Below are 26863 nucleotides of genomic sequence, written 5' to 3'. Positions count from 1 at the left end.
ATGTAATGAAAATAACAAACCAAGTGCTTTGTTTATTTAATTACACGGATTTGTCTCTTTCTTTCTTTCTCACCACATAGGCACGTCGGATACAACGGGATGATAATATTATTATTCCTTCGCAAACGTCACCAATGTTTGTTCAAAAGTTAACATGATTACTCCTGTCGTGTGTACACTTAAATGATTTTTATATTTGCGGTAGAGTCTATTAACTTTTGATTGTGAAAATATTTAGTTTTAAAAAAATGAAATAATTCATTGAATTGTCAAATTAGCCTTCTAAATTGTAAAAATAGATTAAATTTGTCTTTAAAATTAATAGTGTCTAAATAATTTCTAATATTATCGATCATATTAATTTTTAAAATTACTATAGATGGTGAAATTAAGTCCTATAATAACAGAAATGGAACATTGGTTTCTAATCTTATAAACTATAAATTAATGTGGTCCCTTAAATTTTAATAAAATAACTCAACTTGGTTCCTAATTTTAATAATATTTCTTTGTAACTTTGTTGGTTATGGGAAAGGAAGGTGTCAAGGATTCAAACTCTACTTCCAACATTTTTACCATCTTTTTAAAAGTTTAGTTACATCTTAGGGGCATAAATTTTAAACACGGGGAAGACTTTTGAAGGCAAATATTTTACTCTCAAAAAATCTCAAAGGTGTAATTTCCATTGCAATGATGAATCGAGAATACTATTTGTGGTTTTTTTTTACTTTAATAAAAATAATAAATAATTTTCATGTTGAGTATGAAATAGATCTGCTGAAAGAAAAATATTCATTTTTGTTTGCCTTCAAATAATGAATAATTTTCATCTTGAGTATTTAATGAAGTTAAAAGTTTTATGATATTGGACAAGCAATATTTTTCTTGTATAAATAATTTTAAAACTCTAATAAAGAATATATTAAATATTATTTAATTTATGTCCTTAAAAAGTATTAAGTAAAAATAATGATTTGTATAAATTAATATTTACAATTTACAAAGTAAAAATAAGAGTTCTATTCATGAATGTCCTAAAAAAAATACTATTTAAATTCAACATATTAATTTTATAAATAATGAAAATATTTAATAAAAATTGATTATTATTTAATTATTTCCTAAAAATTAAAAAGTAGAAATTAATTATTGTATGCATTAATATTTAATAATATAAAAAAATACGAGTATTATTCGTGAATATAATAATTTTTTACTTAAATTCAATATTTACTTCTATAGATTATAAAACATATATAATAAAAATATTAGTTTTTAAAAATCTTAAAAATTACAATGTAAATATTAATTATTTATCTAGATTAATATTCTATGATATAGAAAAATAAAGTCCTACTCATGAATGTGCTAAAAATATTAGTTAAGAAGTTATTAACATAGTCTTTTTTCTTTGTTTAAATATATTTCTTTTATTTTTTACTGTAGTTTAAATATATTTCTAGTTTTTACAAAATGAGTGACTTTTAATTATGTTTATCGTAAAATTTGTTCTTTTATTTTCATCTCTAAAAAATATAAATTGATCATCATTGTCACGAGGGCCGTGTACAACGTGAGGCCAGTTAGGCCATAGCCTTAGGCCCCCGTTCTTTTTTCAATATACTAGTTACTATGTAATATTACAGTCTACTCAGAAAAAAAAAATGTAATATTATAATCTCTCTTTCGAATTAGAATCGTAGCTAATTGTTACACACCCAAAAAAAAGGGATTGCTTGCAGATTATTATTAGCATTGATAGTGATTATAATTGGAATAACATGTATCATTGTATAATTGATTATTATAATAATTATTAATTGGCTTGTTTCAGATTTTTTTTGTAATCCATGATTCATTGTAAGAGAGAAAAAGAAACAAACTATCGGTTGAAAAATAAACAAAGTCTAACTTAAGAATTGTTTCCCCCCCCCCCTAAGATACATGCACTATTACCTCCTAAATTAAGAAATCAAAAGACAAATTTACTTATTTTAAGTGCTTATAAAATTGTAATGGAAAGAATAAAACTAATTAAAATTATATGTTTGATTTTTACTTCTAAGTTATAACGGATCAAATATTTTAAAATTGTATACATATAATTGTTACTTTAATTTGTTTAGTTCTATCATCTTTTCTCTCTTTTTCTTGCTATCTTTGCATACTTTCAAAGACTTGAAGTGAATTTTTAAAGTGAATAATTGATGCTAAATTAGTGGAGTAATCGGTAGATAATAGTCATTTTGTTAATATATGATTTATTATTTGTAATCATTTTGCTAACATATAATTGTTACTTTAATTTGTTTGATTTTGTTAAGATATGATTTATTACTTGTAATCATTTTTTCATTAATAAGACTATATAATCTTAAGTTATGAATGTAATGGTCATCGTAAATCATTTATCTAAAATTTTAATTTTATTTCAAAATGTTAAAAAAATTTATTTTATATCTATTTTATATTTAACCTCTCCTTCACCTAAAAAAATCTATTGAAATTAGTATAAATTTTAAATTTAATGTCTATGGTTGATATATAAAAAAAGATATTTTGGTGAAAAATATTGATTATAAGATCACACATTTAGTTAAAATTTTATTTCATGTTGATATCTTGCATACATAAATTAATTTAAATCTTTAATTGAGTCAATTTGAAATTTGAATAATATTTAAAATAGCAACTCACAATTTTTTTTAAAAAAATTAGCAAAGTGTATTAAATTAAAATTTGAAGTAAATTTTATTTTAAGTCTTATAATCTCTATATACGACTCTGACTATAACATATATAGGTCAATGACCCTTCTGAATTATTTTGAGAAAATATTGTTTTTTATTTCATATTTTTACTAATATTTATAAAGAATAATGAGAATTCCTTGAAAGTGAAGTATTAAAATTGCTTGATTATAAAACTCTCATAAATGATTTTGCAGTTAAAAAAGTTAAAAAATTAATATAAAAATTGATATTTTATAAAATATACTAAGTCTCTTTAAAATTTTTATAAAAAAATATCCCTTTAACATTTTCTTTTTAGGCCTCAAAAATCAAATGTATATTTCATATTACACTCGTTAATGTCAGCGTACCATGTCTGCATGTAACACTTTCAAGGAAATTGCTAACTCCATAAAATAAATATTATTTCTTTATTGAAATAAATGTTATGCGCCGTCAATAGTGATTTGATATGTTTTAAGGATAAAAATCAAAGAACTTTACACAAAGACTATGATTAAAATTTACTCATTTTACATGAACCAAAAATATTGATTTCAAAATTTAGAAGATGAAAAAAAAAGGACTAAAACTAAAACGCCATTTTACAAGAATTAAAAAATATTCAAGTCTCTACTTTTTTTACATTGGTCACTAAGATTAAGTTTTTTTTCTTAAGTTTCTCATAAATTTTAGGTTGAGCTTTTTCTTAAGTTTCTCATAAATTTTAGGTTGAAAATGTTAAGTTATTCCTATGTTTGATATGCATATTTTAAAAATTATTCCTAAAAGTTTAACGTTCTTAATAATTTTTTAATTAAGTATGAGAAGGGGTGTATCTCATTCCTGAACATATTTTAGATATATTAAACATATTTATGGCATTCCTAAGAAACATGGTTTTTGAGAAATATAATTCCAAGAAACATAATTCCTAATAATGGAAAAAGATTTCGTTTACAAAAATACCCATGATTAAGTAATGAAAACATTAAATAATTTGTATAATTATAAGTTTAAATTTCTTTATCATTATTGTACCAGAAAAATGATTAATTATAATACTTAAACATTAAATATTCCAATTACTCAAATTTAAAGTATCTGTGATTTTTTATATTTTTAATCTAATAAATATTTTTTATTAAATACTACTCATTTTTTTCTCTTATTTAGTGTTTAAATATTATATAACAAAGTAAAAAAGATAAATGTAATATATATCGAGTCCAGTAAAAGAAATTCTTAAAGACAATAATTATAAAATATTTATTACAATAATTTAAATTTGTATAGAAAAAAAATGAAATATTATTTGCATAGTAATAAGAATTGCATTTTTTTAATAATGTAAATTTTAAGGATCCTTAAATAACCTTTAATTATATGGTGCATCCTTAAATAACTCTTATCTCACAATAAGAATGATAACTAAGAAAAATTAGGATTCTCAATGTGAGTTATGTGTACTTTTTTTCTTTTAAATTACAACATATAATTAAGTTTTATTTAAGTTTTTCATCCCTTTCAAAATTTTAAATCCAATTTATAGTTTCTCTAAAATTTTAATGTCTAGTTTTAGTCTCGTCAATTTTTTATCATCAAAATTGTCATTGGACTTAACTCACATTTGGTAAGTGATTATACAAGTTGTGTCCACCTGATTGTCATTTAGATGTCGAATAGGATAGGATGCCATATGTTTTCTATTGTTATTGGTTAAACATTAATTTTTTTAAAGTTAAAATTGTTATGAATGTGTATATTGACTTGATCAACATACTACTCAATTCAAAGGGATTTGTTTTAGAAAGTAGTTGAGATTTGTACTTAGGTTGTGATCCTTTAAAAGGATGAAGAGTTTGAGAAACACCTCAAACAAGTGAGAAATCTTCATTACAACAATTTTTTTGGTTTGAACCTTGGGTACTTATACATAATTTGTTGTCACTTAAAAATGAAGTGTGATGTCGTGGGTGAAGCATGGCATAAATGTGTCTCTATTTGTAGGTTTTTATGTAACAATAGGTCATTTGTAATGGATGCACATGGGTTTACTATCTTTCTAGGGTTTATTGTTTTTTATTTGTTATTGTGATGTCAGGGATAACATGTGGGTTATTGTGAGATAAGGTTGATGGTATTGTCATTGTTGTTGTGAGATTTTTTATTAATATTTTTTCAAGTGTCTTGTACATTAATAACAATTAAGGTTTGCTAATTATATTTTTTTTACTACTACAAATAAGGTAATATTTATTATAATTGAATATGAACTGCTTTCAATGATGGTTTTAAAACTTGTCACAAAATATGTTGCGTTATGCAAAAAAGAAAAAATTACATATAGTTTTATGATGGTTTTTTTTATAAAAAAAAAACTGTCATAGAAAACTCAACATCAATAACGATTTTCTACAAAATCATTGTAGAATATGGAGTTTTCTATGACGATTGTCCTGAAACTGTCATATTTTGTAATTTTTTTAAAATATTTATTTTGTTTTATAATCAACCCAACCTATAATAAACAAATTCATGCAATCCAGACAAAAAACAAATACAATAAACAACTTTAGGCAGTCAAAACCAAATTATAAATTAATTAATATCAATAAATATGTTGTAAATGACATGTACAATATGAAACATAGTCAAACATTGGTCAATGCATTATTTTTACATTTCAAAATTCAACTAAACTTTGAGCATCCTTTGAATGTGGTGCTTCCATTTGTTTGCTCTCTCCTCATTAGTATCCTCCAGTAGGCTAACTTCAAGTCTTTATACTTACAATTACATGTCACACTCACAGTATATATGTTTAATTTCACTATCTTTTTTTTTAGAATGTTGGTCTTAATATCATAACAACTAGAATGGGGACCTGACTTTCAAAATGGCAATAAAGAATCAATGATAAATTTGATCATGCATCAAACTTAATTATTATACTTCCAATCCAATGAAAAAGCAAAGTACCCAATATTATTACCTTAGCAGGTAAAATCTAGTGCCCAATATTATTCTCATGAAGGTTCACATTTTCCTATAGAAGAAATAAGAAACTTGATTATTAAAAAAATCAACAGTTTGACCCTTGATTAGTCTTTTACAACTAATCTCTATTCTTGTTCATGTAAAACTACAACTCAAAGATATTGTACATTATGAATTTTTATTGTGCATAAGATATCCTATTTGAATACAATAGTAAATTTGAAGTGCCTTTAAGAAAGAAACTATAATTTGTCTTATTATTATGTACAAGTAACAAACTAACAAATATAAAAATCTGAATCACTTTCCTTTGGTGCCAACTTCAAAATCTTCAAAGAAAAGAAGAAGAATAGAATAAGAAATAGAAAATAAGTATAGAGAATAAAAAATTGATTAAAACATCTTGTAAAAATTTGCAAGTCAACTAGTTGGTGGTAAAAGTGTGTGTAGCTATATATCATTTTTCTTGTAGTGCAGATTTACCTAGCAGTGCATATTGTAAATGACACAAAAAGAGTAACAAATGCCCACACATGTAGAAAGAAAAACAAAATGAATTAGACCTTGAATTGAATGTGGCAAGCATAATGTTAATAACTTATACGAGAACTACCTAAAAAATAAAGGATATGGAAAGGAATCAAGTATGGCAGGGCATTTTCCAATCAACTTTAGATTAGTAGGAGTTAAATTCATTGGAGCAGCAGACATGACTACCTTTGTAGTAGCATTGCAACAACACAATTGGTAAAACCGCATTTTTTGGCCCCTAAAATTTTATGTATAGACTTATCCATAGTGGTAATTCATTGCACAATATGTACATCACATTGCCGAAATTTAATATACCACATTATACTCACAATAATGATTACATTATAATAGAAACGGAAGAAATAAAAATAAGGAAAAAGAATATACTAGTCCACTTTTGCTGGTAGCTTTGTGCAGAATTATCTCAAAGAATTTATTTTGTTGTAACAAACATGAAAACATGTAAATAAGTTAGCATTTATCCTTTGATTATTTCGAGTAGGTTTATTCACTTTTTTGCTACTGCAAACAATAAAAAAAGTATATTAGTAATAAGTTTCAATCACACATGCACATATATCAAAAGGACATACAGATCAACAAAAAACGAATCAACATATGGATTTTGAAAAATACATTTAAAAGATTGTCCTGAAAACACTTTAGCCACTAAAATAATAGGTAAAACCAAGAGTGTAGAGGCTTGAAAAAGTGCAAAATTGACAATATACTTGCCAAATCAACTGATCATTGCCAATTTTAGTAGTATTAATCAGGACACATAAAATTATTCATTGCATACTACAAATCATTCCAACTCTTTAGTAGCAATAGGTCTAGTAAGCTTGTGCTTTTTCAGTGTCTTGGACAGAAGCTTGGACCTTCATGAAATAAAAAAAAAATCAATACTCAAAAAGTTGCAATTTATCCTTATACAATACCAGACCTAATTTTTAACATGTTTTCATTAAACAATACTTAGAAAAGTTAACAAGACTTTTTACTAATGCATTAGCATTGAAGGAAAAGGTTATTCCAAGTCCTATAACTGACATGAAATTTAGTGAATATATAGTCAACAAAATAAAATCCTAGTTCTATATATGACAATCACACTATGATAAATGAAAGGGAACTTCAGAAACACTTTTAACCAAATTTGTCTTAAGCAACATCACAATTATGTCTAAATCATGTTATGATCTCCAAATTGAGTATGAAATTTTAGCATGTAGTAGTCATGAGCATACACTCATATTGCCCCCTAAAATTAATAAATATATAAATTTAGTGTTGCAACAATATCAAGTTGGTTTTCACTATATTTACTCTTTTATAAACAACCTAAGCTAATTGCACAAATGGGCAACTATAAATTTCAAAAGACAAAGACTAAAACCTGACAACAATGCAACATGAATAAATGTAATAAAAAATACAAAAAAAATAAAATCATTGATGTCAACAATGAATAATGGAAAATACAATAAGGATTTGCATAATTTTTTCAATATCTCAAAAAGAAGATGAAGTCTAAAACCTGACAATGATATGTAGTAGCTGATTTCAAAAACTTTCTATAAACACAAATAACACATCCTTTGTGTGGGGCTTCAAAACTACTTGTACTTTATCAACACGAGGTTTAGCTACAATAACAATTCGATCAATGTATGGCTTGTTGAACTTTATAGCTTTTTGTCAACTAGTAGTGAATACCTTAAAATCAACAAACAAACCATAAGGATGAATTGAAGAGGTTCATTCCTGATAATAAGGATTTGCCTTACTTAAGTGGGGGAAATTGCATTCTTTGTTGCCTCGTAAACTTCAACAGTTTTTGTGGTCAATAATTGCACATGAGGTTCAACATTTGTCTTCGCCATAAACCACTATTTTTTTTCAGTCGTGACCCATTTCTTCAGTTGAAAAAAGAGAACGAGTGAGAAAGAAAATAATTTAATTTGACTGGGTATTTAAGAAAACCTAGAAGCTTCTTACAAACAAGGAAATTACCAAATGGATGTCATATTATTAGGATGAGGGAAAAACAAATAAATTGTGAAATAATTCCAATATCTAGCCATAGGACACAGTAATTGCAGTAATCAACTAATTAAAAGTGCATGCCTTTTGGTCATCATTACATTACCACATACATAGATGCATCCCTAACAAGGCATAACATATAACCAAAAGATATAAAAATGGAGGTTTTATAGTTTTAATGGTTTCCACATGAGGTTCAACCCACTTTGCAGCTTATGCCTTTTTTCTTCGGGGCCTAAAATAAACAGGGAAGACATTGAAATGAAGAAGCCATATGATTTGCTTGTAGTAATAAAGAAATAAAATAAACCTTGTATTTGTAATTAATTAACATGTCAAAAGAAATAGTGTGTTGTCGTAACTATTCATCGCCAAGGAAATCAATCCTTCCAGCATTGCTTCACATGAGTCCTCTCCCAAAGGAAAAACCCTAGCAATGAGTTCCTTCAATTCTTCCTTGCTAAGAAAAAGGATTAATCTCACCACTCACTTATCTTCCTCTTCCATCCATGGCATCGCCTCGAGGAAATCCACACACTCCTCGAATAGGAGTTCCAACGCCATTGATAATAGATCTAGCGCCGTTGACACACAGTGAGGGAGAGAGAAATTGAAGTGAGGAAGCTACAATGGTGACAATAGTGCAGGATGAGGGATTCGACGACGACACATGGCAGAAAGAGAGAGGGCACGAGAGATATAGGTTCAAGATGAGTGTGAGAGAGACTGAGAGAACACAAGAATAATAACATTTGATTCCTATTGATTTCAAAGACGGTTTTTAAAAAAACCATCATGGAACACTTGATTTCTATAACGATTTTTATAAAAACCGTTGTTAAAAGGATTCAATTATTTACAAAACTACCACTAGGTTTTGGACGATGACAATTTTGGAAAAATTGTCTTAGATTCAACGTTGTTAAAAATCATTTTTGTAGTAGTGTTTTCTCTTGGGCAAGAAAATGTATATTGTAGATGTATTCCTTTACATGGGGTGTTTTGTGAAAGTACCCTATTTGTAGTATCAGGGTAGATAAGACACCCATTTAAGGTTTTAATTGTTAATACATGACCTCTTATGTATTGTTAAAGAGTTAGGGAACAAAGGTCATGTAAATATGTTGTGCTAGATTAAGCCTAAGTCATGTGAATAAGGTCGTTTGGAAGTGCGCTTAATGAGTTAGCTGAAGGCAAGGATGCTTTGGAGTTGCCCAACTATGCATACTATAAGGTTAACATATTCCTATAAATGATAGGGGATATAACTAATATCATGAGTTCAACCAAGGTGATAATGCTTATTGGTTATGGAAGTCAGTGTGAGTAAGCATATGTGTGAAGTTTAGAAGTTGGAGTGGCTTGTGAGGTAGGCAGGTTATGAAAGAGGTATATGATGACTTTGATCATGTGGATAAATATGTAGTGGGAGAATTGTAAATGAAAAATTTGATAATGTGTAATATTTTGTTCCTTTACTTGGTGATATTATATTCCCTTTGGTGGACAAAGTGTGGGATCCGGGGAAGGAACTGAATGTGGTGTTGGTAAAGAAAATGTGGATATTGGACAAAGAGTTGAATGTGGTGTGTGATGGGGAAGGTGTCGATATTGGACAACGAGTTGAATATGTGGTGTTGGTGAGCAAGGAAAGATATGCCTTATGGGTTTTGTCTAATCAAATAGGTATTTATCCAAAAAAAATGTCATTTCATGATTGAAATCTCGATGCAGAGATTGGGTTCCTCGATGAAGATGTAGAGATTGGAGAGTGCAACCTCCTTTGTGATGGCCATCGATTTTAAGAGTGATGCTACAATGGCCGCCAACTATAAAGGAGGTGAGAGACTCTGAAGGCTCAGAGATTATTAGGAAAAAAAAAAAAAAACCTGTGTGAAGGATGTATGAAATAATGACAATGACTATATGAATCTAATGTTAATTAAAACTGTTGCACCATATACCACTTATGGCCATGCTAACATTAGTCTTAAAATAAATCAACAATATTATAATTTAAAAATATTTTAGTAAAATTTATATATTATTATATATTTTTATACTAACTCAAATAAATTAATGATTAATTTTCAACGATTTAAATTTTTATTTTTTTAATTAAATAATTTTTTAAAAAACTATCTTATATTTTTTCAACAAAGTAACTAACTCTATCCATCAATTTTTTTCTTCCTAAAATCAAAATGCATATTCTTGTTTAGGAGAGGAAATTTAACCCTTTTTTTTAATTTTCTTCCCAGCATAAGTAATTTTGGGAGATAAACGATTGTCAACCGTGGAGTTGACGGTGACCACATTTCCCAAATCGGATAAAGGGCCCTGATTTCGTAAATCTTGCGGGACCCTTTCTCTCTTCTCCACCACTCCAATTTACCCCCAAACGAACCTCAGCTTCTCTCTTCTTCCATGCTCTTTCTCTCTCTACAATTCGATCTCCTCCTCAATCCTCTGGTCAATGCAGGTACTCTCTCGCCGCTTTTCCACTCTCTCTGCATTCCCCCTTTCCTCAATTCTTTCTCTGCTTCCCTCACACTGCTCCAATTTTGCTTGCATTTCATCGAACCCTAGTTTTTTTGTTTTTTGTTTTTTTTTGGGGGATTCGGATTCTGAGGTTGCGAGTGTTTTTCGCTCGCTTGAATTTTGTTTTCGGGTGGCAATTTTGAATTTCGAATCCTTTTGCTCGCGCGTTCTTTTAGCTGAATTCCATTATCTTCTCATTCTTCGTTGTTTTACACTCAAGCTCGTTGGTTCAAACTTCGAACTGTTATTGCTTCGTTATTTTCAGCAATGTGCGTTTTGTTCAGTAACTTCTGTGTGCCGAGGAACCACGCCAACACTCGTTTACTGTAATTTTAGTTTATCTGTAATTGCATAGCATTGTTATGTATTGCATGAGCAAAATAAGGTTTATTTTCATCCGGTTTTTTTATTGTATCTTTAAGTTAAAGCCGCTTATATTTTATGGTTCTGCAGTTTTTGTACAGTTATGTGGTTTGTTTTGTATGTAAAAAGTAGTTTGAGTTTCTGCAAGGTTTGTCAACATTTTTGTGCATCTTGGTAAGGCGTGGTGTGGCATTAACCATTGGGTCACTTTTTTTGAGGTGTACATGGTGTCAGTGATCTTAAGTGCGGGTTGAAATTGTATAAAGTTGTGTATTGATTATAGTTCGTGGTTATTGACTTATTGCAGATACATTTCAAGTATCTGATTACTCGTACTTGTTTATGGTTTAATGGCTTGCTGTTAAGAGATCCTTTACTGTTTGAGTTGCTAAGAGAAAGTATGGTGGAAGACGCTGGATATATGTTTAGTTAACACTGTCGTATGGCAGGAAATACTAGATTTGATTTAAGTGCAGCTAAATCAGACGAATTGGCTTTCAAGGGGAGTTTTACAAATGGGCAGAGAGGGAATTTGACGAATGGCACTTTGGACAGGTCTACAAGCTTTCGTGAGGGTAATGAGGGGCAGATGTTTATTTCGGGTGCTAATATGTCGCGGGGGAATTCCACATCAGCAGGGGATTTGGCTTCTGTTGCTCAATGTTTAATGTTAGATCCAATAACCATGGGAGATCAAAAATATACTAGGTCAGGTGAGTTAAGACGAGTCCTGGGGATATCTTTTGGAAATATTCTTGAAGATTGTGCTTTTGGAACTGCTAATCTGAAGGCTCCCCCTCCAGTGGCTACTGAGGAACTAAAACGATTCAAAGCAAGTGTACAAGAGGCTTCTGTCAGGGCTAGGTAGTTTGAGGAACTTTATACAATACCATTAATTCTTTCTTAAAGTCACACCAATCTAATCTTTCTCCCCATTCAATATAACTTTCAATCAATTATGTCACAAAGAGCTTGCGTTTGCTGCATGTATAGCTGAATGCCTATCATGTTATTAGTTTTTCTTTTCCTTCTCTGTTTTTGGAATTTATTTTGACTAATTGTCCTGAAAACTGTTTAAAAACTGATGACTTGAAGTTTGTTTATTGTCACTTGAGTAGTCCTCTGTTCTGAAGTTTTAAGATTCCTCTCAGATATAGATCAAAAAGGTTGGATGAATCTTTAGACAAATTGAACAAATGTTGGGAGGCTGTAAGCTTAAAGAAGCAACTTTGGAACGATTTGGTGCCAAATGAAAGGCTGGGTGGATCTCACTTCTCGAAGATGGGAAGTCAGACTCATCGAAGACCATCAGAGCTTGTGAATCAAAGACCAGAGAACAGACCTAAGAATGTCATTCTGAATAAGCGCATCCGTACATCAGTTGCTGAGACACGGGTTTGTAGCCAGTGTTTTTAATTAACTGTTGCATTTCCTGTAGCAACATGTCAATTACTTATTATTGCATTTTTCATTGTAAACCTTATTAGGAGAATAGAATTCCAATTGTACCAAAACTTAAAATAGAATTGTTCTGGTGCATAGGAGTTAAATTGGGTAAGGTATAGCATGGTAATAATCTTCTCTTGATTCTGGATATATATATATATATATATATATATATATTTGTTGCACATGCATGTGTTTCTCTGAAGATTTGGATGACATACTATGGTAATTGACCTGAGTGGAACACTGGGATATTTAATGTTGCAACCTTATCAGGCATTTTAATTTTAATAAGGATCCATATGACTGAATTTTAACGGTTTTGGTTGAGGATGTGCCAAGTTAGATATCTGATATTTCCAATAATCACTATTTAAGAAGGAAACACAAGCAAAGGAGGAACCAAGGTAGGGGATTGTGTCTTTGGAAGAGACTAACAGACTGACCAACACCAAGCATTAAAACATGTATGTATAAGAAGGCCGTAAAGGAACATAAATAGAGAAATTTTACAATCAAGAAGCAAGAGATTCTCTGCTTGCAGAAATACTAACAGATGTACTCTTATTTTTAACTGTACCTCTGCTGTCAATATATTTGTTGTAAATATCTGGAGGAACTTGACTTAAAATATTTTGTATTGCATGTCTGACTTGTTGAAGGCCATCACTTATTGTAAACAATCATTGATAACTAATTGCTGCTTTGTTTTTCTTTTTCTTGGATACTGACCATGCCATGTTCTTTTTATTTATTCTTTACCTAAATCCTAATTGCTACATATTCTTCTGCCTTATCTTAACTTCATTTTTTTCAACATTCATATTGACTCTATATATGTTTTGTTGGAAAAATACTAGGCTGAAGGACTAAGTAATAGCTTTGCAAGGCAGCCCTTGGCCATGGGAAAGGATAGAGACAACATCAAGGATGGTAGCAGAGGCTGTGATATTTTTGAAGAGAAGATTCGAAGATTACCAGGTGGAGAAACATGGGATAGAAAAATGAAAAGAAAACGTTCCATGGGTACTGTTGTTGCCAGATCCATTGATGGTGAAGGAGAGCTGAAAAAGGTTATGCATATAAGGCTAGCTAATGAGTCAGGTCCGCAGGGTTCTGATGCCCAAGGTTTGAGGTAATGAAAATTTATGAAATGCTTTGGTTTCTGATTTCTCTTATTGTCAAGAAATGGCAATGATTACTGAGGTCTGAAAAGTGATCTCACCAGCTGTAAACATGAGTTATGGAACATGTTAGTGCATATCAGGTCAATTTATTGTGTTGAATTATGAACATTTTGTGTTTATGCATGCAAATCAACTTATCAAGTCAAATGATCATATTGAATTTTTAGGAATATTTTGTGTTTATGCAGTTATTACTTCCTTCATAAAAAAACATATTTATTGGAGAAGAGTAAAAAGCTGCGAAGATGGGTAATATGAGATGGACTGACTTCTGGACATGTTATTACTAAGGGGCATTTAATGATAGTACATAACTGGTATTCAATAACATATAACAGCAAAGAATAAACTTTTTTGCAACATTCTGTTTCTCACAGATCAGGATATTCTGGCAGTAATAGCAAGCTTGATGGTGCTTCCGTGCCTGCCACTTTTACGACTGCCAATAATGAGCAAGAAAAGGTGTCAAGGGGTTCAGTGGATGGATCAAATAAGGAACGGGTTGTGCTTAAAGGAAATAAGTATGTATCTGTCATTCATATCCATGATGCATCTATATAGTCCTTTGCTATAAACAGCTTTTAATTCTCTAATATAACATTATATTACAACTTTAAAACTAATCTCATTTTTTTTTCCTAGGTTTAATGTTCGCAACAATAATTATACAGGTGGTATCCATACTTTGACAAAAGGAAAAGCTTCAAGGCCACCTCGAACTGGTGCTTTGATGGCTGGAAACTCATCTTCTGTTCCTTGTTCTTCTGAAATACTTGATGCTGAGGAACAACCTTCAAATGTGAACAAGCCTCATTCAGTAAGTGGTACTATAAATCGTAAGCGTCCTTTGCCTGTAGGATCATCTTCATCTCCTATGGCCCAATGGGTTGGACAGAGACCCCAAAAAATTTCTCGCACTCGAAGAGCAAATGTGGTATCCCCTGTCCCAAGTTCTGATGAAGTGCATACGTCATTAGAAGGTTGTTCCCCTTCGGATGTCATTACCAGAAAGACTACTGCTGCAACTAGTGGATTTCTTATTTCCAATGGTGCTATCAACGGTGGCATTCACCCAGGGAAAATGAAACATGAAAGTGTTTCATCCCCAACCAAATTATCTGAAAGTGAAGAATCTGGTGCAGGAGAAAATGGTGAAAGTAAAATGGAGAAAGGATTGGAAAGTAATGAAGTTGATGGAAGTGCCATAAATAATTCTTATAATACAAGTTCCTCCATGTTAACATCGAAAAAGAAAAAAATACCCAACAAGGAAGAGGTTGGAGATGGTCTGCGTAGACAGGGAAGGGGTAGTAGGGGCTCTTCAGTTTTGAAGAATGGCATCTCACCAATGAAAGAGAAGTTAGAGACTCCAACCTTGATGAAGCCAATTAAAAATATGAAGCCTGCTTCTGAAAAGAATGGAAGGTATAATTCTCTCTCTCTCTCTCTTTTGGTAGTGGAAACAAAAGGGGCACCTTCCCACTACAATAAAGAAGATTAGTGGTGTTTTTTTTTTCTTCTTTTTCTTTTTTAAAAACTGTCTTTGTTTCAGTAAATCAGGGCGTCCTCCTTTGAAGAAATCATGCGATAGGAAATCTATTACTCGTATTGGTCATCCATCAACTAACAATTCCCCAGATATTGCAGGTATACCCATCTGTTTGAGCAACAACTTATTGCATTAAATGAAATGGAATTATTTAAAATGTTATACTTGTCAATATGATAAAATTTTATTTCTTATCTTTTTATACCTATCTGGATACTTTAATATAAACCTTAATAATGCTTTCCAACTCCTGATACTTTTGCTTGCAATCTGTTAATGCCCCTCCTCTTTTTTACCCTTGATTCTTCCAGAAGAAAACCCTAAATCATATGCTAAATCCTAACTTCTTCTGTCACGCGTCACTGATGTTTTCTTTTATGAGTGTCAGCAACACACTCAATACTATTAGTTAAAATTTATTGAATGCTACAAAATCATGAGCGGGTCTCATTAAATAAGAAGTGAGGCTAAAAGAGTTCTTAACAAAACTGAAGAAGAAAAAGAGATAAATTGAAAAGGAGAGAAAAAACCTTTCAGGAAACAAAGTGTTATTATGATTTGCAACTGATTTCTGTTACAAGAGCTCTGGAACAGTTAGTTATTACTAACTAACCTTCTAACAAACTCTTAACTAACTTGATAACTGTCATAGTTAAGTGAGTGTGCAGTTGAATACTGCACCTCCTTTTCTACTACTCTAATAGAGGCCCACAAAATTGTTATTTCCAATAAATTTCAGTTAATGGTAAAGTGTCTCAAAAGGAGTTTGTTGCTTGTTTCTCTTTTATATACTTGCTCTGTTTAAAAGGGGGTCTGTTAGTTATCAAGTTAATTCTCATTAGTATTTTCTGGGAAACTTTGTGTGTACAAGATTTATGTGATTGCGTATTGCTTGTTCATATTCACTTTGAAATTTTTGTATAATGTACTAAACCATCTGAAACGCCAGTGGAGGATGATGATCGTGAGGAACTTTTAGCTGCTGCTAACTTTGCTAGCAATGCCAGCTGTATGTAACTAAACTCAAAACTGGTTTATGCTTTTGCAGTTTTATACTTGCCAGTTGCCACATTTGGTGTGTATGCATATATATTTAAAAAAATTCCATTTATATGTTGCTTTTGGTCTTGGCAGATATTGGCTGTTCTAGTTCATTTTGGAAGAAACTGGAACCTATCTTTTCTCCTGTCAGCTTGAAAGACATGTCCTACTTGAAGCAGCTGGTGGGTGCTTTTACTATATTTGCTTTTATGAAATTTATGTGGCCCTTACTGGAAGCATTGCTTTCCCCTCCTTTTATGTTAACCATTTTATGTTATTCTTGGCATCAGGTTAAAACAACAGAGGCTGATCTAAGATGTTTGTCTCAGATGCTAGGCATTGGAAGTGATGCACTGGTAATGCATAAGAAGCTAATATTTCATATTTCCAGTATTTTGTCTCTTTGTTAGCTCATAACTAACAATTGGCATGGTAAACTTGGAATAATTTTTAACTACTATTTTATTGAGCATGTTTCTTCCTAGTTGCAACTTGCAATCTGGATTTGACTTTCCATCTAGCTTGAGTACATTTATTTTGTTGATTGCATGAACGACCTCCAAAGTAAATCAATCTAAATATCAATTCTAAATGGACTATCTCATTTTATACTTTCTGTCATAATATTCTTCCATTCTTTTGCATCATATACATTAGCCAATAAGATGCATCTCATTGCATGGACATGGTAACACCTCTTATATAATTTGATCACTGAGATTTCTGTCTTTATGATATTTCATTCTCTCCCATAATTGAGACGAGTCAATAGTGTGCAGCTGATGGCATCAATACCTCTTCCTGAACATGCTTAATGAAATCTGTCTATTTCTCTCTTAGGAAGATTTTAGGTTCTGATCCATTTGTTATTTAAAGTATCGCATGTGATGATTAAAGTCATTATGCTACATTGAAAAAATGTGGCGCTTAAATTTCAAAATAGGAGACATGAACTGAAATGTTAATGAGTTTATATTGTTAGTGTAAAGATTTTTACATTATCAACTAATCAAAAATCATCTTAGATATGACTTTTACATTAATTATTACAAAAGTTAACCATTTTCAATTATATTTGAATTAAAAATTCAATGTTAATCATCCAATTTTTAAATTTGTCTTTCATTTACATTCTCAGGATAGACTTACACATACGGAAAGCCCTCTGTCACAAAGTTCTATCTCTAGAGCAAGAGAGAGAAGCATTGTAAATCAAACTGATTCCAAGGAGATATCCTCAATGGATGACATGGTTGGTCAACATCTGGATGTTAGTATTTTGTGCCAACAAATGGATTCAGAAGGAAACAAACTTGTGCCTTTGTATCAAAGAGTATTGACAGCTCTGATCATTGATGAAGAAACTGTTGAAGATGGAAATATGCCTTCTCTTTGTGAAAGAGATGACTCTCCTCAGGTGGCTTGTCACTTTCAGGATGTTGAGAACCAATCCAGCATCAGGATGGATTTTGAATTCAACTCTGACAAGGTTTCTTGTAATGGGAATGCTACCTTTACTAGTTGCACAGACATCCATGATCAAGAACTTGGTGTTTTTCTGCAAATGAATCAGGGATCATTGCATCTAGAAACTGAGAGGGTGTCCATGTTATCTGAAAATGGTAATGATGAGTCAATGGGTATGCATGGAGTTTCTTGTTCAGCATCTTTCAGTCGCCATTTTGAGCAAATGAGTATGGAGGATAAACTCTTACTGGAGCTACAGAGTGTTGGCCTATATCCAGAACCAGTGGTAACCTTCTTATTTTAAGAAACTTTAGAAAGCCAATGGTCTTTGTGGTTTATTTATATGGGAGGTTTTCTGTATGTTTCAACAACTGTCTTTGCTCTTTTTTTCTTTCTTTCTATTCTATGCATGCATGAACGCACCATGCATGAAATTGGATTGTTAGAGATATTAACTATTTGTGGTTTTATCGTTAACTTCCCCTATTTATTATCTAAGTTAAATTAAATTTCAGGACTGTAAAGTTAGCCTGTGCATTGTTTATGTTTCAAACCTAATAACTCTTGTTTGATATTGTTAGGGATTTACTATTCATATGCCTATGCCTAATTTAATCTTTTAGCATTAGTGATGCTTGAATCTTTCACACAGAACATGATCTTTATGTACTAGCAGATGGACATTATGTTTAAAGAGTTTGCTGACTATTGAATATAATAAATTTTTTGTTCATTTTTAAAAAATCAATGCTTCAACTACTTACTGATCTCCTTATGATTGTCTTCTAAAAGCCTGATCTTGCTGATGGAGATTGTGAAGCTATTAATCAAGATATTATTCAATTACAGAAGGGACTCTTCCAACAGGTTTTGATTCTTTTGTTTTATGATTGATATGTCTGCTGAAATATAAGGTAGTCAATTGTTTAGGGAGCGGAATCTGCTTATGATTTTTAGTTATTCTTGATTTATTTATTTACGTGGTTGCCTATCCTCTATTTGATCAATTTTGCAGGTCAATAAAAAGAGAGAATGCTTTATGAAACTTATTCAAGCAGTAGAACAAGGCAGAAAAATGGAACAAGGGTACAATATTTGATAATATATAATTTATCTTGTTTCATTAATTGATTATATTTTTGATGTTGATAAATTGTTTCATTTGGTTATCCTTTCTATGTTGATAAATTGTTATAGAAGTAGTCTGTATATTGTTTATCTATACACTGACCCTCACCAATAGCTAATATATATATTGTATTAACTTGCAGAGCCCTTGAGCAAGTTGCTATGGACAAACTTGTTGAGTTGGCTCATAAGAAAAAGCTGGTAAATTTTTTTTTTCTGTGCTTTTCTCCTTTTGCTTTGTTCAATGTTGGTTATCAGTATATGTCAATGTATAACTGTGAAAACAGTTTTGTATTTTGTCTGTAAGGACTGTTAGCAGCTAACAGTCCTTACAGACAAAATACAAAACTGTTTTCACAGTTATACATTGACATATACTGATATTGGTAATTTGTAGAATTTGGATGTTGTTGCAAGTTGCAAATGGCAATTGAATTGAGCTATTTGACAGATTATTTGTAATTGAGATACAGTTTATTTTTTATTATAAAGGTTAGTGTCCCCCCCATGTGTTACCAAGCATGTGGCATGTGCTCTTAGATTATTCTTTTTAAGAATTTTTCTGTGATAGTGCTTTTGTCATGAAAGAGTTAAGGTAACTGGTTTGCACCTTGAAATGTCCCTTGATAATTTTGATAGGCCACCCGTGGAACTAGTGCTGCAAGATATGGACTTTCTAAGGTCTCAAGGCCAGTTGCTCTGGCTTTTATGAAGAGGACTCTTGCTAGATGCCGCAAATTTGAGGGAACAGGGAAAAGTTGCTTTTTGGAGCCTCTCTTTAAAGATGTCCTGTTTGCTGCTCCTGCTCCCGACAACACTGGTTCAGCTGTTGCTGCAAATCTATCACTAACCCGTAATTCTCAACAAGAGTCTGCACCATCAGGTTTCCTACTTTAACCATGTTTTAATTGTTTTGGAAGTATTTGCTATGGTATACATGTACTCAAATAAATTGAGCCTAGGCAGTGAGGCATCATGTTTGTCAAGAAACAATTTCCTTAGGTTATTGCTTTTTGCTTAATTTATATCTCTGTTCTTTCTGAAATCTCTTTGACTAGTAGTATACTTCCAATTTGTTTCTTATTGAGTAATGGATTGGGCCTTTGCTCTTGCAGGTTATTTTCCTTGCAGGGAGCAGGATGTGTTGGGAAATCTAGACCATCCCTCCGACCAGGATTTTGCTATGACTGGACCAATACTAAACAGAGGGAAGAAAAAGGAACTGCTGCTTGATGATGTTGGTGCTAGTCCTTTGCTGAGATCTGCATCAACTCCTGGTAGTTCTTTAATAGGTGGAGCAAAGGGAAAGAGGAGTGAACAAGCCAGGGACAATTCTTCTGGGAGAAATTCTGTTTCAAAAGGTGGTCGTTCTTCTGCAAAGGGTGAGCGTAAAACAAAAGCAAAGTCCAAACCAAAAACAGCTCAACTATCTAGTTCTGGAAATGGATCTCTAAGCAAGTTAATGGAAAATACTAACTCTGAGAATCAATTGGCTTGTGGCTCTAATGAATTTGTTTCCAGTGATGGCAGCAGAAAAAGTAAAGTTGGGTCTGTATCTCATAACTATAATACTAATGATTTGTCCATTGGAACTGAGGAACCCATGGACATCACATTAGACTCCATAGAACTAGGTGTAGGTGATGAACTTGATGGACCTCAAGACCTGGATTCTTGGTTGCTGACCATTGAGGATGATGGTTTGCAAGGTGATGCGATTGGCCTAGACATACCAATGGATGATCTGTCTGGGTTGAATATGCTTTTATGAAGACGAATGCAAGATACGATATGCTCCCAATCCCATGCAGGATTTGATATTTATGAACAGGTGGAAAGCTGCTTATACAATTCATGCTTCTGATAACTGTAACTTGTAATTATGTCCATTCTTTTTGTATACTTATTATCTACAATACCAAAGATAGAAACCCAAAAAAAGGGTTAGAGAAAAAGAAAAATGTAGTCAATTGTTCATATGATCTAGAGTTCTTTAGGTTGTAACTACTACATTCTTCAACAAAATTTTGATCATCCTGTTGGTGATTTCGAAAATCGAAATATGTAATTACCAATGTGACATTTAGATTTACTTTTGTTTTCGTATTAAGTTCATATGATTTTAAATAAAAAAAAATGTTATCTTCTTAAAGAAATGATGAAATTTGTATTGTCAATTTTTAAGAAAATGATAAAATTAAGATTATTATTATTATTTGCAAGATTTTAAAGTAAATATATAATATCCTAGATAAAGTAAATAATAAAATAATTTGATATTTTCATATTATTAACGAAAATATGTTAGTTAAAAACATAATTGATGGATTACTAATTTTTTTATTGTTTTTATTACGTGAAATATATGTTTATGGTTCTTAATAAATAATCGAAAATTGTTTTCTTATAATTTTTTTCTTAGCTTATTGTTTTATGATATAATAACAATTTTATTTTTAATTTTTGATTATTTTTCTTTATTTTTAAAAAATTAGTAAATTTTATGTTTGATTTTTAATAAATTTTTTTATTTGTTGTTAGTTCTGTTAAAAAAACTAATAAGAAATAAGAATTTTTTATAAAAAATAAACATAAAATTCATTAATTTATCATAAGTTAAAAAGAGTGTAAAAAAAATTATTGATTTATTAGCAACTCAATATAATTTTTTTTATCAAAACAATCACTGACATTCGAATATATTTTAGTTAGCATAAAATAACTCTGTAAAACAATTTAGAAAAGGAAGAATAAAATCAATGACTTGTTTCCCTGAGTGTCTTTGGAGGCAGGGTTTCATCTGTTCTGTTCTGGCTCTTATTTTCCATTGTTTTGTTCAACTATTTTCACTGACTTTGATTATTATATATAAACCGAACCAATCTCCAAAAATCACATTAACTTTGAATTTCTTGACGGAGAAACCAATGGCTACTGCTGCAACTACAACTACTGCCCCAGATTTTATTGAATGAGAAGAGAAGAGAATCTCCAAACCCAACACTTTGTTTGACATTCCCATTCATTCAAGCTAAAATGATTCGTCAATCTCTTTACACCCCTCCTTCCATCACCTTCTCAACCCCATCTCCAAAACGTCATCGTTTCGCTCCTCCTAGTTGGAGAATTCGATGCGACGCGTCGTCGGTGTCGGTGGAGCAGAAGGTTGTTGGGCCTTACCCTGGTGGGCTGGGCCCACACACGGGTAGAGACCCAAACGCGAAGAAGCCAGAGTGGCTGAGGCAGAAAGCTCCTCAGGGCGAAAGGTTCCAAGAGATTAAGGAATCCTTGTCCCATTTGAAGCTCAACACTGTCTGCGAGGAGGCACAGTGCCCCAACATAGGAGAGGTTCCATTTTATTTTATTTTTTTTCCTTTCTAAATTCTTTTACACTCGCTCTCGTTTTTTTTTTTTTTTTTATTCGCAAATGTTAGTTATGTTAGTTTTGTTAAGGGAAGGAATCGCACCCGTGACCTTTTCCCTCTTCCCTTCTCCCTTGTATTGTTATTTGTTGTTGAGCTTTGGATTGTTATGTGTGTGTGTGTGTGTGGACAGTGTTGGAATGGAGGTGGAGATGGCATTGCAACTGCGACAATCATGCTTCTTGGGGATACTTGCACACGTGGGTGTAGGTTTTGTGCTGTGAAGACCAGCAGAAACCCTCCACCTGCTGATCCTATGGAACCGGAAAATACTGCCAAGGCAATTGCAAGTTGGGGGTGAGTGAGTGTATCTCTGTGTGTGTGCTTTCTGCTATTTATTGTGTATGGTAGTGTGTTTTTTGTTCTTAGATCTATTTGGATTAATTTCTATCAAACTTCTTTCATAAATTAAAATCAACTTATACGCCTCAACTTTTGGTATAAAAGTTGAAGTGTATAGGTTGACTTTAACTTGTGGGAGAAATTATTTCATTTTTCCGCTATAAGTGTTTATAGAAAAGTTTATCTAAAGAGAGTCTATGGCTGGTGCATTCGCTTAGTTTATAGAGATCCTTAGATCATTTATGGAGTAAGATTGTACCTGTGGCGTCTCTTTCGAGCATAGCCAATGATTTCTTTAGGGAATTAGTGCAGATCACATGATGTCATGCAAAGGTGGTTTGAAACTTTACTTGGATAGTTACTCTTTAAATTTTGTTGTTCTGATCTTTATTTCATTCAATGTAAAAAGTAAAAAATATGCGCGGGTAATCTTAGATAGTGCCAAGATGTTGTACCTTTCAAATTGCAGCCACACCTTAGGCCCCAATGAGTTCTTATCTGAAAGTTCAGGGAGTTATTTTCTTGCTAACACAAATATACACAAAATTTGCTTGGTGATAATCAGATAGGTATTTAAGTAATCATTATCATAATAATCAGATAGGTAATTAAGCAATCATCTTGATGGTCGTTACCTTCTTTCAGGATGCATGTGATATACATTACTCTAAATAATTTTATGCAATCTTTTCTAGTTTGTTAAAGATTATCAAATTCACATGTATCTTTTCTTAGGAACCAGGATTAGAAAATAGGTAAAAGAAAAGAAAGATTGTATTCTAGATTTCAAAAGAACAGAACAAAGGAGATAGATCTCTACTCCCAGGGTTCCCCATTTCACAGAGCTAAAGCTCAGTTTATGATTGATACAAAACAGAATGATCTCCTGATGGATCATGAGCTAATTTCTACAAGTTACAATGCCTAGATTGATCATGGGCATATATTTTGTGCTGCTAAAACTTTATTAGATCTCATTCCCTGTTAATTACAAGCTACCTTTTTTGCAGCGTGGATTATATTGTCTTAACAAGTGTGGATCGTGATGATCTGCCTGATGGAGGAAGTGGCCATTTTGCTCAGACTGTCAAAGCTATGAAGGTGCTTTTGTTATATTAAAATGTTGTTTATAATGCATTTTACAAGATATACAATACAAATTGCTAATACATGCTAATTTGTCTTTATAATTGCTTTGCAGAATCTCAAACCCGAGATCATGGTTGAGTGTTTAACTTCTGATTTTCGGGGTGACCTGAAGGCTGTAGAAACTCTGGTTCACTCAGGTTTAGATGTCTTTGCTCACAACATTGAGACAGTCAAACGCCTCCAAAGAATTGTTAGAGATCCTAGGGCGGGGTAAGCTGCATTGTTGATCCAACTGCTTTGTAATATCAACCATAAACCATTGCTTCTTCAAAAGTAAAATAAAAGCTAATATATATATATAATGTCCTTAATGAGAATTGAGGAATAGTTGTTTTACTGGAAATATATATAACGAATGTATAAATATATTTATTTCTTTTATTTTGCATTGTTACAGGTATGAGCAAAGCTTGTCAGTTCTAAAACATGCAAAACATAGCAAGGAGGGTATGATAACAAAAACTTCTATAATGCTGGGCCTTGGAGAATCTGATGATGAGGTGAAGGAAGCAATGGCTGATTTAAGGGCCATCGACGTTGATATTCTGACACTTGGTCAATATTTGCAGGTTTGTTAATGTCACAAATACTTTAATGGTTTCCAGACCTGCTTCTCGTAGATTAGAAACCAAATCTCAAAATCCCATCCATCATGCTTACAGATGGTGCTAATCTTTCATTTGATCTCATAATTTAAAGTTGTGATAACATGTTTTATTGAATCTATACGAGGTTACAGTATGGTTTGCTCAGCTGATAATAGTCATAATAGACCTTGCAGGTCTTTATTATTGATCGTTTACTTGTGGCTTATTGTTAATTCGAAAGATTTTATTGTTGCAGCCAACTCCCTTGCACTTAACTGTCAAAGAGTATGTTACTCCTGAGAAGTTTGATTTCTGGAAAGAATATGGGGAATCTATTGGTTTTCGTTACGTAGCTAGTGGTCCACTGGTAAGCTCTTTGCAAATGCATTAGAATTTGATTTTACCTTTCTTACGGTAGTACTTGACATATGTGTGTTATCATTTTGTGCTTTTAACTGGCGTCCACAATAGGCCAACTTCAGTTGATAAGTTGCTTAATTATCTGATCATCATATCATTAAACTTATGGATTGTTACTGCCCTCTGTGTTTTGCAGGTGAGATCTTCGTACAGGGCTGGGGAGCTGTTTGTCAAGACAATGGTACGGGAAAAGACCAAGAATGTTGCTGACTCGTTGTTATGATCTTTAGGTTCTGCGATTATGTATATTAGGCAACAACAACTGACGAGGTTTTGGCATGTTCATTGCTGAGGAGAAAATGTGTGCGGGCAGAAAATTCAATACTTTTGAAGTCAATCAGCTTTACGTATTCTTTGAACCAGTAATGTTTCTCAATTTTAATTCTTTAGTAAAAATTGACAATATACGTAAGTTAAATTGTGATAGTGAAAAAAGAACAAAAATTTCAAAAGCATTATAAAGCGAAAATGATAATTGGTTTACTTAAAAGGAGGGTGTTTTCTCTTATTTGCATTTGGTTGTTAGTGGCAGTAGCTGTTTTTGTTTGGTTACCATTTTTCTAGTGTAATGGTCACTCTTATTTTGATTTTATCATTCGATAAAATTGAGGGTATCTAAAAGAGAAATACTTAATATTCATGCTTAACACTCATCACAATTTGGTTCGGTCATCTCAATAAGTGGATAAAGAGTGCTTTGGTAATGGAGAAGAAGGTTTCTTCTATGCTTCTATGCTTTGAACTTTTATACCTCGGTTATGCTTGGCTGTTCACGAATTTATTATTGTTAATAATATTTTTGGTTAATAAACTAACAATTTTTTTCCTAAACAAGAAAATATAATGTTAATAACCAATACTTGTTAATAATTAAGTGTATTCCAAGTGTCAAATTCAGGTGTAAGAATAATATCAATGTTTTACAACTAGAAGCATTGTCTTTGACGTTTTGCCGAGGAATTGTTCAATGCTTACAATTTTTTACGTTTTGGTTCAAGTGAAAATAAGTTCATGTTTTATGGAGCAGTTTGGTCCAACTGTCCAAGGTTCTTGATATGAAATTAATTATCCTAATAAATTCAGGTATTGCATTTTAAAAAAACTAAAGACAAGATGTGGTTTGTTCTGGAAAAAAGCTTAGGTTCTACCAAGATATTTTTGTGTAAAAATTATGTGGCTTGGTTTTAGTAAGGTCGTCTTTTTTTTTGTTCTTTCAATGTTATGCTTGAGAAGTTATTGACAAATATAAAATAACTTTTAAGCTTGTTTTACGATAAAAATTCTTGTTTAGAATTAATTTGGTTTACAAGTGCTCTGTTTACTTCGATAGTTTTAAAAGAGAAATCATTTTCTATCCCATGCTTTTTTTAAAAAAATTTAAGTTGTATATGTTCAAGAATTTACTCAATTTTAATTGAATATGACAACTTTCGAATTAAATTTTTTTCTTTTTTTTACATTAATTAGAAATTGAACTTTATATATAGAGATTTTGGTAAAACTTAAGCAAATTTTCGGACTAAACAATTTTCAAATACGTAAAAGTTATTAAAGAGGTTATTTTATAAAATACAGTTTTTATTAGAAGTTATTGTTTAGTTTGTTCTGCATAACTTCTTTTCATGTTTTTGTTTTTTCAAATGAACTTGTATGATCGTTATAAATTTGTTAAAACATTTTCTTTTTTATAAAAATACCAAAAAACATATTTTTTAATGAAAGAAATATGAAATTTTATTCATTAAACACGTTCTTTTTAAGAACTTCTAATAAATATAATCTGAGATGGTGATCCCCGTTTTTTTTTTTGTAATAAATATTAGCCTTCTGGTTTTAGCCCTAATCACATGGGATGCATGCAAAGCTTGGTGGATTCCACTAAGTGTCAGTACCTAATCTCTGTAGC

General features: G+C 31.5%; 2 protein-coding genes across 3 annotated transcripts; both read left to right on the top strand.

Moving 5' to 3' along the window:
• The first annotated feature begins 10662 nt into the window (after nucleotides 1-10662).
• Nucleotides 10663-21129, top strand: LOC114403416. Of its 2 annotated transcripts, none has more exons than XM_028366375.1 (16): nucleotides 10663-10797; nucleotides 11527-12083; nucleotides 12371-12614; nucleotides 13526-13800; nucleotides 14230-14373; nucleotides 14495-15277; nucleotides 15405-15499; nucleotides 16351-16410; nucleotides 16536-16624; nucleotides 16733-16798; nucleotides 17581-18195; nucleotides 18702-18776; nucleotides 18925-18995; nucleotides 19181-19238; nucleotides 19677-19920; nucleotides 20153-21129. In XM_028366375.1, the coding sequence occupies exons 2-16, from the start codon at nucleotides 11662-11664 to the stop codon at nucleotides 20806-20808; spliced, it is 3897 nt and encodes a 1298-aa protein (XP_028222176.1). In that variant the 5' UTR covers nucleotides 10663-10797; nucleotides 11527-11661; the 3' UTR covers nucleotides 20809-21129. The 2 variants fall into 2 exon arrangements, with proteins under 2 accessions (XP_028222176.1, XP_028222175.1); XM_028366374.1 differs by having other exon boundaries at nucleotides 10664-10797; nucleotides 11669-12083.
• A 687-nt stretch (nucleotides 21130-21816) lies between these two features.
• On the top strand, nucleotides 21817-25465 carry LOC114403417 (lipoyl synthase, chloroplastic-like). The gene is made up of 7 exons (XM_028366376.1): nucleotides 21817-22385; nucleotides 22593-22756; nucleotides 23812-23902; nucleotides 24003-24160; nucleotides 24348-24519; nucleotides 24794-24904; nucleotides 25094-25465. The coding sequence occupies exons 1-7, from the start codon at nucleotides 22074-22076 to the stop codon at nucleotides 25178-25180; spliced, it is 1095 nt and encodes a 364-aa protein (XP_028222177.1). The 5' UTR covers nucleotides 21817-22073; the 3' UTR covers nucleotides 25181-25465.
• Nucleotides 25466-26863: the final 1398 nt, after the last annotated feature.

The sequence above is a fragment of the Glycine soja genome, chromosome 20, assembly GCF_004193775.1.
Source record: "Glycine soja cultivar W05 chromosome 20, ASM419377v2, whole genome shotgun sequence".
In the NCBI taxonomy this organism is placed as follows: Eukaryota; Viridiplantae; Streptophyta; class Magnoliopsida; order Fabales; family Fabaceae; genus Glycine; species Glycine soja.
The sequence above is the reverse complement of the archived record's forward strand: the minus strand, read 5'-3'. Positions and strand labels throughout refer to the sequence as shown.

Excerpts from the sequence above, each read along its gene's own strand:
- LOC114403416 (XM_028366374.1), top strand. The coding sequence starts at position 10,743 with ATGCTCTTTCTCTCTCTACAATTCGATCTCCTCCTCAATCCTCTGGTC. Across the intron at positions 18,996-19,180 it reads GGCAGAAAAATGGAACAAGG|AGCCCTTGAGCAAGTTGCTA; the intron begins GTACAATATTTG and ends ATTAACTTGCAG. Across the intron at positions 19,921-20,152 it reads ACAAGAGTCTGCACCATCAG|GTTATTTTCCTTGCAGGGAG; the intron begins GTTTCCTACTTT and ends TTGCTCTTGCAG.
- LOC114403417 (XM_028366376.1), top strand. The coding sequence starts at position 22,074 with ATGATTCGTCAATCTCTTTACACCCCTCCTTCCATCACCTTCTCAACC. Across the intron at positions 23,903-24,002 it reads AGACTGTCAAAGCTATGAAG|AATCTCAAACCCGAGATCAT; the intron begins GTGCTTTTGTTA and ends ATTGCTTTGCAG. Across the intron at positions 24,161-24,347 it reads GTTAGAGATCCTAGGGCGGG|GTATGAGCAAAGCTTGTCAG; the intron begins GTAAGCTGCATT and ends GCATTGTTACAG.